We start from the raw sequence: 14,867 nt of genomic DNA, 5'->3' as shown, positions 1-14,867 counted from the left end.
GGGTTTCAAATTGCCGTCTTCCAGAATCAAAATTGGCAAAATTAACAGTGAAGTACAACATTTCAATTTTACCTATATAGGTTGAATCTCTCTAGTCTGGAACCCTCAGTACCTGACTAGTAGTGAACAACAGAAATTGCCAGACCACGGGAGGTCAATATTGTTTAGCAGCATTACCAACACTCCCAGAGCTTATAGAGCTCTTAGAAGATAATTGGGGCAAATTACAGCTAAATAACAGCATGGAACACAGAGAGCCACGACTGGTGACTGTAAACAAATTTTATGGGACCATGGGAAACTTGGCCACACTCATGATAAGTGGTTGTCTAACTAATTAAAATCCTGAGAGATTACAGATGTCACCAGATGAGTGTGCCAGACTAAAAGAGGTTGAACCTGTATTTGCTTCTAGAGAAAAAAATTATTTATAAGCAAAGTGAAAAAAATACATTTTATCTTCAAACTGTTTTGAATTAATTTAAACCTATGCCTTCAACATTTCTAATTATTTTCTTTTGGTTTTAATTCATGGATGTAAGTCAAAATACTACACTTATGAAAATAAAGCTCCTATGAGAAAAGATTGCTTTAAATTTTGTAGAAGTTACTTCATATGGAAACAACCCAACGGGGCTTTTATTTTTTTTGAAAAAATAATCATCACTGTTCTATGCAAAAGACAATGTAATTTTAAATGTTACTTGTGTATTTAAAGTTATTTTATAAAATGTATAAAATGCTTTTTGACACAAATTATCATCACAATTTATTCTGTAAGAAACTGAGGTATTTTTACAATAACCACCATATGATTATCTTCTTAAAATTAAAAATAAGTTTGTAAAACTAAGAATTTCATGAATAGAAAAGAAGTTTGTCACATTCTAGCTTTAGATGCCTGACATGCAATACTAAAGACTTCAAAATCCATAACTGGGCTTCTGAAAATGCACAGCAATGCACACCTCTCCTCTCAAATTGTAGTCTGTAAGTCTTAAGATTTAAAACTACCTGAAACTAACTTTCGTTGAATCTTGTAAATGGGTAAGTGTTGCATTTAAATATTGTGTCAAAAAGTATTCAAGATACATTTGAAATCTTGAATTTAAAAATAATGTGTTATTTTTGTAAGACATGAAAAATCTAAGCATCCCATACCAGGCTTTGGATAAGGAGGAAACTCCCCCTTAAAGCATTCTCGTTCCAAAACATGAACAAAAAGAACTCCAGCAGAAGGGTATACATTCCGATCAGAGTGCACCTTAGAGAGAATCGTATATACTGAAAAGCAGAAGGAAAGATAAGAGACAGAAAAGCAAAAAAATGAGACATGCTCTAGGCAATACAGCATGCATTACTATGGAAATTTTCGTGTCTAGGAAAGGAAAGTAACAAGAATTAGACATCTGTTAATAAAGTTTTTAAAAGATTGAGTGAGTTTAAGAACACAAACACAAAACAAATTTCCTCTTTGTCCATTATGTATCCTCCAAGTCTTGTCCACAATTCCAGTAAATAAAATGAGACTGTTTTCAATATATTAAATGCTAATCAGGGTCCTACTTTTATAATAATAAATAACGAAGTCAATGAATATTTTGCAAACGTGTTTATTTGTGATATTCCATATAACAAAACCACATATGATTGTATAATCAAATTTCCCCCAAACATTTAACAGCAAAAATAAGAAACAGATGAAACAAAATAGTCTATATTGGCTTAACTTGTTTATAAAGTAGTTAAATATGACTATTTAGTCAAATGCTGTTCATATGCAAGCAAGTACTTTATTATTATACCTTACTGTAATTTTTCCTTGTTCTTTGTTATTCTTTGTTTGTACACTACCAATAGCCTCAGAACATAGGTCATATTCTTCCACTGTTCTGCATGCAAAACTCCCAGACATCCATAGTAGTGCTGTACACAAACTGAAGGTAGAATGAATTATATTAATCACACCAAACACCAAGGATAAACTAAAAATTTCATAGTTCCTCAGTTGCATTATTTTAAAACATTAAGTATTTACTAAGAAAACTGAGTGCTTCTGTCTTCTGATTACATCGTATGTTCTAAGTAGACATACTATCAAAACCCTATACAGTAAACCCTTGATTAAATGGACCCTGATATAACAGACATCGGAAATAATGGACGCTGTCTGCCACCCTTCCTCCCCCCACCCCCCTGCTACCACAAATAAATGCCGGAGACTCACAAAAGCCACCACCACTGGGGCTGGAGGGGCCACCACAGCAGCTAGGGCTACCGGAACTAGAGGAGCTGGTGGGAGGGTGCGGCATGCAGCAGGGTGCGGGGGCACTCCTACCCCAGCCCCATGTGAGTGGGCCATGTTAGCACCCAGCCACCGCTGCCTGCAATGGTGCTGAGCAGCAGCCATGGTGACGGAGGCTGCGGCCCACTGGCAGGCTGGGGATGGCCATGCTCTACCTTTGTGTGGGTGGCTCGGAGGTGGGGGTGGAAGGAGCTAGGCTAGCATTCAGCCCCACTCCTGCTAAATGGGAGAGAGAGAGGGCAGTAAGAGGGAAAAATGGGGCAGGAAGGAGAAAGGGAAGGGAAGAGGAGGGGCCAGAGGACAGGAGCGAGTGATGGGTTGGCAGGGGCAATGCATCGTCATACAGTATAATCATTCGGATATAATGGACTTTCAGCATTAGCGGACACCCCTTTTCCCACCATTAGTCTGTTAAATCGATGGTTTACCGTATGCCTATAAAGTTATCTTTGATGATATATCAGAAATGTGAATATTAATTTCTTTCTATTGCTTGAGAGACACTTCAGAAGCTAAATTTTAAAGAAGTCTCCATCCAGCCTCCCACTCTACAAGTACTATTTCGAACCTACAGCAAACCAGGTATTGAAACAAAAACAGGCATTCTATTATTTTTATTTGCAAGGTTCAAAATGGAAGGCCAATTTTAAAAATCAGGCCCTAAATATGTGACACAAAGGCCATGGCCACACTAGCCCCTCTTTTCAGAAGGGCTATGGTAATGTGGCACTTCAGAATATGCAAATGAGGCACTGACATAAATATGCAGTGACTCATTAACATAATGGTGACCATGTGCGCCTTGAAACTGCCAATTTCAAAACACACCCTGCCTGTGTATCCGGGGGCCTTTCGAAACAACCCCGATTTCAAAAGCCCTTCTTCCCAAAACCAGATGGGAAGAAAGGGCTTTCAAAATCAGGGGTCTGGCTGTAGCCGAGGGTCTTTCAGCCACCCAAGGGATGTCTCCTCGGCAGTCACAATTTTCAGGGTCTGGCTGTAGCTGGGGGTCTTGTAACTGCCCAGTGGACGTCTCCCTCAGCAGTAATGATTGTCGGGGGCTGGTTGTAGCTGGCGGTCTTTCAGCTGCCTCAAGCCATACATATTTCAAAGAAGTCAGTGTATTAGCTATACAATGATCACAGTTGTCAAAGTAAGGCTTGCGGGGGCAAATATTCTTGTCCTAAGGGTCTGCTTTTCCAGGTGTAAACCTGACTGTAGTCTGGGGTCTTTTACCCTGATGAATCATTCAAGTTTCAGTGTGGCAACCATGTCTATTGAGACATAAGGGTCTTCTTTCCCAGGTGATGTAAATCCAGATCCTAAATTCTATGAGTTAGTTTACAGCATTATTGTAATTATTCTAATATAATGATTTATTATCATTAATACTCTTACCCAGGGAGAGTTTTGAGATAACTAAAACCAGCTAACATATTTAAGCAACAGTTGTTCTTTCTACATTATGTTTAAGTCCTGTTTAAAATAGTGTTAAAACTGTTACGTGAACACTTTTTTAAAAATTTTAAATTTTAAAAATGTCCTAATCCAAATCTGGCCTTGACATTTAGAGTTCTACCCTATGAATATATATTAGCTTAACTGATCCTAATAGAATCGAGCACATGCATCCATAAAAGAAAAAACATATCCTTTCCACTTCCCTGTCTGCTTTCATCAACAATCCCACACCTTTAAAGGGTAAACTCTAAAATATTCTGAGAAAATAAGCACCCTAAATTTTCCTATGTGCAATCTAGTTTCTAATCCCAGTTCCAGTAATGGGTCCCTACTATCTTAACATGTTATTTATCTACTTGCTTATGCCCTATTACCATATTATTTAAGCTTCTTATTCATTAATGGATTTTATCCTCACAATACTCAGGTGAGACACAAAACATCTTTATCATCATCCCCATAGAAAGAAAACAGAAGCGCAAAACACAATGACCATGTTATTAGTTTCAATTGGACATGGCCCTGGAGGCAGATCCCTCCCATCCCATCCCACTCAGGGCAGACTCCCAAGGCCCTGAGCTTTAGGGAGCCCTGTGGCAACCACCACAGCCATCCTATGATGGGACGCAGAGGATTACTTGGACAGGCCTGGCATGGAACGGCAGGAGCTGCGGTTGGCTCTCCAAACTCATCCTGGAGAGGAAGCCAGAATGACCTGGTAGCCTCCTCCTTTCCCAGGCCACTGTGCTTCATTTCACTGCAAAAGCAGGAAGCTGATACCTGGTCCCAGGCCTCACGTTCCCCTAACGATGACCTACTTGGTGGTTTCATCACAGAATCACAGGCCGGAAGGGACCTCAGGAGGTCATCTAGTCCAGCCCCCTGCTTCAAGCAGGATCAACCCCCACTAAGTCATCCCTGACAGGACCTTGTCCATCTGGGACTTAAAAACCTCAAGGGATGGAGAATCCACCACCTCTCTAGGCAACCCATTCCAATGCTTCACCACCCACCTGGTGAAGTAGCTTTTCCTAATATCTAACCTACACCTCTCCCTCTTCAACTTCAGACCATTACTCCTTGTTCTCCCATCTGACACCACTGAGAACAGTTTCTCACCCTCCTTTTTAGAGCTCCCCTTCAGAAAGTTGAAGGCTGCTATTAAATCACCTCTAAGTCTCCTCTTCTGTAAACTAAACAAGTCCTAATCCCTCAGCCTATCCTCATAGGTCTTGTGCTCCAGACCCTTAATCATTTTTGTTGCCTTTCGCTGAACTTGCTCCAGCAAATCCACATCCTTTTTACACTGGGGGGCCCAAAACTGGACACAATATTCAAGATGTGGCCTCACCAGTGCTGAATAAAGAGGAATAACTGCTTCTCTAGATCTGCTCGAAATGCTCCTCCTAATGCACCCTACTATGCCGTTAGCCTTCTTGGCTACAAGGGCACACTGTTTACTCATATCCAGCCTTTCATCCACCATAAACCCATCATCCCTTTCCATCGTACTGCTGCTGAGCCAGTCGGTCCCCATCCAGTCGGTCCCCATCACATGACAACTTTTCACTGAAGATTATTTTTTAAATGTTGGAGACTCCTGGACAACTCTGTAAGGCTGACAACCCTACATACTGAATAACATGCCCTCTCTGAAAGCCTGTGGCCAAGTTGTGAATTGTTCCCATTAGGTGTCCTGAACCCTGATCCACTACCTTAACCATTAAAACATCCTTCTTACTTATAATTCAATGTAATTTGAATGATATATTCTATTTATTGTATAATATGAATTTTGGCCTTACAAATAACCACATATGAACAGTTATAATACAACTTTGGAAACTGAATTCCAAAGGTCTCCATCACAGTCTTTCTTCCCCTCCCCCTGATGTTTCTTTAAAACAAAAAAGCAAGTGGAAGGAGAATCTTCAGCCCAATGTGGCACTTGCTCTTCTTCTTCAGCTGACAAGAAAGTTGCTTATTTCTGGATAGTTTGTTATCTTCAGCCTGCGCAGCCTTGTGACAATCTTCTGCAATTGACCATTATGAGAAAAAATGTGTAACTACCCTAAAATGGCAAGAGATGTAAGTGAACAAGCATACTGACTCCCCCTGTCTTTTCCATGAGCCAGACTGCCAAATACTCTGAATACCATTTCACAGTTTTGTGTGACCTCACCTTGTGAAACAGAGAAGTCTTGGGCTACTGCAGAATCATTCTGTGCCTGTTCCCAAAGAATATTTAATTTCTTTATTAATGGTCACACAGACTATGTTGTGCTAGATTAGGTATTCTCAGAGCAGTTAAGAGCCATCAGCTACCTTCACTGTACTGTTTTGCCCCTCCTTTACATCCTGACACCATGATAGCCTTCCTGTGAATCCCTGGATGTTCATGCCGAGGATTGCCCGGAAGGATTGGAAGATGCATAGGCTGGGGGATAAACACATAGGCTGGGAACACAGGGGGAAAAGGACATAAATTGTCTCTCTTTGGTCCAGTAAGGATTTCCCAACAAAATTAATACTGTCCCAGGCTGTATTACCTCTTATGATTAATGTTCTTTCTCCTTCATCATAGATCCTGGGGACAGGCACAGCCAAAAGCCCCACACTACCCCCACTGGAGCTCCACTGTAAGGCTACAGTCACATAGCCAAATTCTTTCAAGATAACAGCTGTTATTTTGAAATAACCTTGCTGTCACCTCAGGCAGGAGAATAGCACCTATTTCGAAATAACTATTTTGACATAGATGCCGTTAAGATGCAGGGTAGCTCTTATTTCAAAATACCTATTTCAAAATAAGTTCTATTCCCTATTGAAATAAGTGCTCTGTGAAGACTAAGTATTTCAAAATAGCTAAGTGTTACTTCAAAATACATTTTTTTGTGTGGTGCTATTCTATTTCATTATAGCTATTTTGGGGCCGTGCGGGGTGGGGGGGATGCTTGGGGTCAGGGGGAGTGGAATTTTGAGTTGCGCTTAACTCACCTTAATGCGAGTTAAGCACAACTCAAAATTGTGCATTTCAAGGGATTTCTGTACAGAAGCTTCTTCCTCCAGAGCCCCTTTTTCCAGTTCCATACACAGAGATGGCCCTGGCAATGGCTTGAGGAAGATCCAGATTCTTTACCAAGCTATAAGGTCCAGATGTTGTCTCAGATAACTGTTGGTGTCAGTAAAATTCACCTACAATATTCTGTGTGTATTTCTATAGTAAAAAAAATGTGGTTTTCTACGTATAAACATGGAATGAATTATTTTAATTGTTTAACGAGTTATTGCATTAAGCACACTGTAAAGATGTTTTCAAGCAACCAGCAGTGACAAGAAAATATGCAATATTAGGCTATACACACAGCTATTATTTTAAGCAAAGCCGTAGGCAACGGAAAAAAAGAGGGAAACTGAACTTAAAGACATTCAGAATCCTGATGGTTTAGAAGACTGAAGAATTGTAAGATTTTTTAAAAATAACTTACCTTGAGATGTCATTTTGTTAATAAACACTGACTGAAAAAGCAAAGATAATATTGAAAGCAGATGTTGACTGAACCCACAATGGGATTTAAATTTACAACCTAAACTCACCATTCTTTTTAGCAGCCCTTATTCTGCTGATAACATAACTGTTGGGTTGCTTAGTCTTCCAGTTAATTGTTCCATTTATCCCTTCAGCAGAGCTTAACAAAAAAGCTTTTCAAAATAAAATAAATGCAAACAAAACAAAAAAAATTAATGTCAGATGAATGGACTCCCACAGATCAAATGCCACTAGCTAGGATAAGATTCTTTTAAAGTCAGCTTTTGTTTTCAACTTTTTGTCAGAGTGCAGAAACAGAAATAAACAAAATAGATTATGCTGGTTTATATATCCCTGTGGCAGTCACCATTTCAGCCCGGTATATCCAAATAAGGCTAGGTCTACACTAGTCTTCTGCCGGCCTACCTATGTAAGAGACGGTATGATGTTACATGGTCTATGACCAGGACAGCTATACCAGCAAAAGTGCATAGTGAAAATGCAGGTGCACTGAAAAACTGTACTTTTAGTATCATAGTTTGTTTTGCTTTGGGAATGGGGGTTTAAAAAAAACAACAGTACTTGAGAAAGATGCAGCTTTGCCACTATCAGCTGCATCTAAACTATGAGTTTTGTCACTATAATGTACTTCTATACCTATAACAACCAGTAAAATGCAATGTTGACAAGGCATAAGAGGTTGAATAAGTCACAATCAGTTCATACCATTACCACACTATTAATTGGTTAACAGCTTGCTGAAGACAAAGCAATTTAAATTTCCCTCAAAGATCAAATGAACTATTATGGGTCTATGTGGGCACCACATCACATTAAGTGTAATTATGTCAAATGTGTAATATAATTGTTTTAAAAATTTCATAAAACAAATTCAAATACATGTTACTGCAATCTGGCCAAACTCTCAAAGCAGAATTCCTTCTTCACCTCAGCAGCAGAACCAAAGCCCAAGTGGAGGAAAGCCAAGACAGAGAAAGAAAGAAACTAGCAGCACGTAAGGACTTTGTAATCAAAGAAGAAATTGAGAACAAGAGGTATCTGGATAATGAGGGACATGATGAAAGCGGATGTTGTGACTAGATTCTCCATCCTTCTTTCTCTTCTTTGTACCACTCCAGCAGGGCAGAAGGAAAAGAAATTGGTTAGATCTTCCATACAGGCATAAAAACCAGTGGCAGATTAGCAACTTGGCCAACAGGGCCCATGTGAATAGGCCCCAGCCAATAGGGTGACCCCTGGAAAAATGGACACGTTGCACCCTGACCTGTCCTTCTAGCCCAAGTGCTCCTGCCAGAGAGCAGGGTCATGGAATGGGGGCTTGCCCCACCCTGTCTGCCCACCTTGTGCTTCTTTCAGGATGTGAGTTGGGGAATGGGGGCTTTTCCTATCCTCTCCCTCCAGAACTCCTGCTGGGGAGTAGGGTTAGGGTGTAGTAAGAGAAGCCTCCATGCCTCAACCTTGCTCCATAGTAAGAGTTCCAGGCAGACATGGCAAGCCCCTGTACTCCAAATCCATTTCCCTGTCAGCAGGTCCTCTGCAGGAAGTGGCCTGAGGGGAATTCAGGAAGAATAGTAGGGAGGGGCCCCAACAAGCTCTGGCCCAGGACCCCACAAACCCTTAATTTCCCACTGATAAAAATCAATGTAACTGGCTCCTGCCTATCACACACTCTGAAATCCCTGCCATAGTCAGATGGGGGGAGGGAATGGCCGGGGGAGGCTGTACACCAGCAATCCCAGATGGTTTGGGCACCTGGCAATATCACCAGATGATACACAATTACAGCAGCTCTTTGACTAGAAAAAGCACAGAATTTTCAGATTTAGGCTATGGTAATAGGTTCAAACAATTAAAAACACAGTAAGTCAACAGAAGCAATCAATATCAAGTCACTGAAATTTCTGCATAATCAGTATATTTTTTTAACTGTTATTCTCATCTTGACACACTTGTAATGCCTACTGTAACTCCCACTCCCCTTATTTGAGTGTAAGGAAGCAAGATGTCTTCGAGGACTTGAAAATAAAAGCATTTCACATCTACATCATTTGTTCAAATCCTGCCAAGTTGTCAAAAGTTAAGAAAAAAAAAAATCAGACAACTGTTCAGTGGCCCATAAGTAGTAATTTCACTAGTTGTAGTTTTCTTTATGTGGATGTCCAATTCAAAGACCCATGACTACACTTTTGGCAAGTCTCAGTAAAGAAGCCAATGGCTAAATGAACAGGGAACACATCGTTTTGAAGTCAGTACTTCCAGACCTTTCCTAAGCAATTAATTGTATTATTAAATTAAATCATATGTCCTGAAAATTGTTAAAACCCCAAGTGAGGCATGGTATATATATCCTATCCACCCCCACTGGTGCTTTAAATACCTTGTATGACATTACATAAAATATTATAATCACATTCATATCAAACAAATTATATTTCTATTCTGAATAACAATAATGTGTCCATGGCAATTCTACTGGGTTGTGCAGTCAAACAAGAAGGCTGTATCTACACTTGTATTCCTCTTTGGAAAGAGATATGCAAATGAGGTACACTGGAAATGCAAATGAGGTACAAATTTGCATAGCTGACACTTCATTTGCATATTCTTGTTTTGAAATAACTTCTTTCGAAAGAAGGAAACCAGTGCAGACACTGTACTTTCGAAAGTAAACCCCATCTTCGAAAGAATCCTTCTTCCCTTTTTTTATGGGAAGAAGGATTCTTCCAAAGATGAGGTTTACTTTTGAAAGAGCAGTGTCTACCCTGGTTTTCTTCTTTCAAAAGAAGCTAATTTGAAATAAGAGTATGCAAATGAAGTGTCAGCTATGCAAATTTGTACCTCATTTGCATTTTCAATCTACCTCACTTGCATACCTCTTTCGAAAGATGAATGCAAGTGTAGAAACAGCCGAAACGTTTCAGTGCCTGAAGAGTAGGTGTAGCTGGAACTCACGTACCTACCAGACACAGCAGCTGGGTACAAAGGAAGACACAGCCAGATCAGAAGTAAAGAACTAAAAGCTGTTTTTTTAAGATAGTTATTCTGACCAATGGGGAGGATACTGTTTTTCAAATTGGCTTGTCTCAGAAAGGTAAGGCTATTTATTTGACCTTTAGTGATACCCTGGAAAAGAGAGAATTTAAAGGTGTATTTATTTTGTGACTTTGTTCTATGAGAAGGGAAAGTATACTTTATAATAAAAGCAAGTAAGAAATTGTGAAGTTTAATTACAACATACAAATAGCTTTTAAATGTTAGCTGTCAACTCAAAGTCTTACCTATCTCACATAGGTCTTCTATCAAGGTATGTGATTTTTTTTTCATCATCATCATCACATATTACTACTTCTGTAAACATATATTTTCTCTCTCCTGATACTACCTGAAAAGCTACCCAAAACAGGCACAAGTAATTGGCTATATGGTAAACATTTTCAATTTATTTTTACAGTTGACAACTTATAACATTATATTATCTTTTGCGTTAGGGCCACCCAGGTAAACTGAAGTTGCTAAAAGGAGATTCTCCCCAACCCAGTTACTCTCCCCTTTATCTAATGTTTTATCAGAAACCACTCAACTGGTTTAAGGGATATGGGGTGGAAAGAGGATACATGTTACTGGCTTTTTTAGTTTCTACATCTGCTTCTAAAATATTTATTTTCTGTACTACAAATTAAAATAGCAATTTTGTAAATTTATGCAACCTGGGGGGAGGGGAGGGAAGGCACATCTAAAGAATACAAAACAAATTCAAGAAAATATATCTGAGGAGTTCTAGAAATCTACACCAACATTTTTAATGCACAGACTCTACTACGCTTTCCTCACGCATCTGAAGGCAAAAGTTGTGTAACTATATAATGACACTTCTCAGTATTATTAGAAACTGTAAATCCACCACTGAAATATTCAAAATATTCTGTACTTTTTTCCATTTAAATTATACCACCACAAAAAAGGTATAATTGCACTCAAGCCAATCACATGATTATTGTAAAGACTCACCCTTCTCTGTCTATTTACCTCCATTAATATCCAAACTTAAGATATTAACTCAATCATTACTTTTTGATGATGAGTTATGTTAGCAGGAAGGACAATATGGGATGTATTAAGGCACGAGCTTAGAGCCACTCCTCCTTAAGTTATGGTACGTGCCTTGACTTCCATGGGGTTGAAGCCCCTAGCTTCACTACCCTGTTGCTGAAAGGCAAATGCCCCCAGTTTAGTGCCCCAGTTAGTGAGGTAGAGAATGGGAACTGAGAAGAGTGCAGGGGAGGAATACACAAGCAGCACCTTCACTTTAAAAAAAAAAAAAGAAAAGAAAAGACAGATGTAGCTGAAAAGCCACCACTTGGCCACTCTTTTTTATAAACCTGAAGAAACAAGTAAATGAAGTGCAATAGTGTAATAAATACAATAATGCAGAAGTTTGGTATGATGTAAATAAATAGCATCTGCATGCTAAAATATAGTTCTTATTAGGATGCAGTCTTTTGTACTATATACATAGATCATCCAAAAGCGTGTCCTATACTTTGCTCACATGGATGATGTTGTCAGATACTCTGAAAAAATTAAGGCTGTAAAACTTCAAATGGGTGGTCTTCCACATTCACATTACAGAAACTCATAAATATATTTAGAAGTATTATATTTTTAAAAACTAATCCATTATTTTAATTGTGGGATTACCCCTTCTTAAATTACCATTCATTGATTACACAGCCTACTTATATCCTATCCACTGAGCCCATTCATCTGTAATGTACATACAAATAACCTAAGGTATCTCACAGTGAGCACCAGAAATGAGCAACTCATCTTCCAAAAATTTTTTTCGCCCACTTTCTACATATATTTAGCTAACAGTGCTGCAAATGTATGTCCATAGAGATTGGCCTAATTCATCCTTTTACTGACAGTCTAATCCTACTATGGGGGAGAGAACAGGAAAAAAATGGAAATTATACCTCTATGCTCTCAGCCAGGGAGTTCTTTCACACATTTATGCTTGCTACACAGAACTGGTATTATGCCCATTTTGCAATACTCTTGTGAATTAACCATAAACATATGAAACAAAACCCACAATACTTATCAGACCCATCTCCCAAAATTTCATGTTATTTCAATGTTTTAATATATTTTAATATGTAAGGTCACCGCATACATGGTGTTTAAGGTATGTGTTCCTAAATGACCGTGCTAAGCAGTTTCAGAGAATTAAACTTTTGATCACAGCCAAGCAAGAGAGAAACCAGCGAATAAATAAGCATACTGAACAGCTATAAGATACTGGATGCATTCTTTTTGGTAGGGTGGCCTAATGTTTTCCTCTGTAAGAAATGTCTCTTCTTGAATAGCTAATGCTTTTTGTGGCAGGAGTCTGAAAATAGTATGTCATTAAAGACCGTCATAAATGTATGCACAAGGGAACAAAAGAAAAGTGGCCTGTGCAACTTTAATTTGAACGAAACAAACCAGCAGTCATGTAGCACAAAATAGTTTATTAGGTGATGTTAGGAAGTGGGTCTGCCCCGAAAAAACTTATCACCTAATAAATTATTTTGTTAGTCTTTAAAGTGCTACATGATTGCTGGCTTCTTTTGTTAGAATACAAACTAATATTTGCTACCTCTCTGTTACTACTCAGCCTTAATTCTGGCAATCTAATTTCTGAGTGCTTGCGACTGGTGTGACCATAATGTTCTTAAGTCCTTGCTGTACATAATTATTTGCACAATTCCAGAGACACGTATAGTGCTTTAGACATAGGTCATGAGAGGTAACGGGGAAGGGGGCAGAGTGTGTGTAGCTTTCAGCAAAACCAGATGCTTGCTCGCAACCTTAACTGAGTGCAAGGATTCCTGTTAATTGACTATACCCCTGAATTATCTATCTCCATGCATCGTAACTTTTTTCTGGGGGCGGGGGGGAAGAGTATGATTTCCTACAGCCTGTTCGTCTACCGAGGCATACGTAGCGTAGCCATTACTATGGCATCAGGGTACCTCTCCATGTACGGTCACAGCCGAAGCGAGGACTGCTGCTAACATGGGCATGTTGCTCCCGGTGCAGCGAAGCAGTGGTGGGCATGGGGAGGGGCTGGCCCGCAATAGGTTACAGGGAAAGGGCCCATCACAGCTCGCATCCCAGATGTTTATACAAGCCGAGGGGAGGGGGCAGCGGGGGCGGTGCCAACCCTACCGGGGTGATGCAGTGCCAGTGAGCCGCTGAGGCGGGCTGCGCCGCGGAGACGCCTGTTTCCGTTAAAACGAGCAGCCGCGGGCAGGGGCGGCTACTGGTCGGGCCGGGCGGCTGCGGGCAGCGGAAGAACTGGGGGCGGGGGGCGGGTAAAAGGGCTCCAATCGCTGCGGCTGCCGGAGGGCACAAGGCAGGACAGAGGGCCCAGCGGGGTGGGGCTCGGCGCGGCGCGCAGCCGAGGCGAGACAGGGGCCGGCGAGGGGCTGGGGGCGCCCGCTCGCTCGCTCGCTCGCTGCTGTCGCTGCCACTGACCTGTCAGCAGGAGGGTGGTGAGGGCGCCCCCGCTCCGCGGCCGGGGCCCCGGCGGACAGCGCCGCATGGCTCCGCGCTCCTCTTCCAGCCGCCGGCACCGCCGCCGCTGCTGTTGCTGCTGCATCCCGCGCCCGCCCGCTGCGGGCCGCCGCCCGACACCAGCCCGCGGCATCCTCCCGCCCCTAGTGACTGTCTCCAAGCAGCGCCGGCCGGGCGCCTCCATCGCGGGGCATGCTGGGAGCAGCCAGGCTCCCCTCCAGCCCGGGAGCGAGCCGAGCCGGCAGGGGCGGGGGTGCGCGGGCCGCTCTCGCTGAGCGGGGCGGAGCTTCCTCCCTCTCTCCCACTCGCCTCGGCGCGCGTCCGCGCTGCCAGTCTCCATGCGGGTTGCCCGCGCGTGGCTGCTCCCCTACCTTGCTGCGGTGGTGCAGCGTGAGCAGGTTTTGCCTCGCTTCTCTCTGCAGCCCCTCCAGGGCACCAGCCGGCTGGGTGAAGCTACTGCCCGTGCGCAGCTACACAGCAGCTACCTGCCCCCCAGGAGTGCTGTGACATGCGCCTCAGTGCCTCTCAGCAATCCTGCACCAGCTCTGGCAGGGCCGCCGTGGGGCCTGGCCAACTGGGAATCCCCAGAGAAATCAGTGCCCCCCCCCCGCACTTCGCTCTCCCACCTTGCCCAGCACGGTCTCTGGGTAGCAGCCTTGCTGCACGAGGACTTGCCCTGCTTTCTGGGAGGGGCACCAGGCAGAGTGGAGAAAGCCCCAGTTTCCTGATCTATCTCCCTCAGCAGGAGAGCTGGGCAGGGGGGCTTCCATACTCTGACCCCATTTCCCTGGCAGGGGTATAGTGGAGGTAAACTATAGGCAGAAAGGTTCCCACTTTCTGTGGCCCAGGCCGCAAAACCCCCTAATCCACCTGTGTTTACAAGTAGTGACACAAACTGAACTGAAAGGGAAGAGGTTGCAAGAATATTCTAATCCTGATGCCCCTCTGCTATATACATCGGACAAACTGGACAGTCTCTACGTAAAAGAA

General features: G+C 42.0%; 1 protein-coding gene across 4 annotated transcripts in view; it reads right to left on the bottom strand.

Annotated features, from left to right (window-relative positions):
• The window catches only part of SGCE (sarcoglycan epsilon), a 62,498-nt gene extending 48,421 nt beyond the window's left edge, over positions 1 to 14,077 (bottom strand). Inside the window, exons 1-3 of one of the 4 annotated variants that reach the window (XM_074984717.1) lie at positions 13,839 to 14,077; positions 7,364 to 7,468; positions 1,162 to 1,284 (exon numbers count right to left, since the gene is read on the bottom strand). In XM_074984717.1, the coding sequence (XP_074840818.1) occupies positions 1,162 to 1,284; positions 7,364 to 7,468; positions 13,839 to 14,061 (451 nt within the window). In that variant the 5' untranslated portion in view covers positions 14,062 to 14,077. The remainder of the gene's footprint in view (positions 1 to 1,161; positions 1,285 to 7,363; positions 7,469 to 13,838) is intronic. The other 3 variants (XM_074984719.1, XM_074984718.1, XM_074984720.1) reach the window with 3 other exon arrangements.
• Between the last annotated feature and the right edge of the window lie 790 nt (positions 14,078 to 14,867).

This window comes from Carettochelys insculpta, chromosome 2, assembly GCF_033958435.1.
Source record: "Carettochelys insculpta isolate YL-2023 chromosome 2, ASM3395843v1, whole genome shotgun sequence".
Lineage (NCBI taxonomy): Eukaryota > Metazoa > Chordata > Testudines > Carettochelyidae > Carettochelys > Carettochelys insculpta.
Note: the sequence above shows the minus strand (reverse complement) of the source record. Positions and strands in the feature narration are given on the sequence as shown.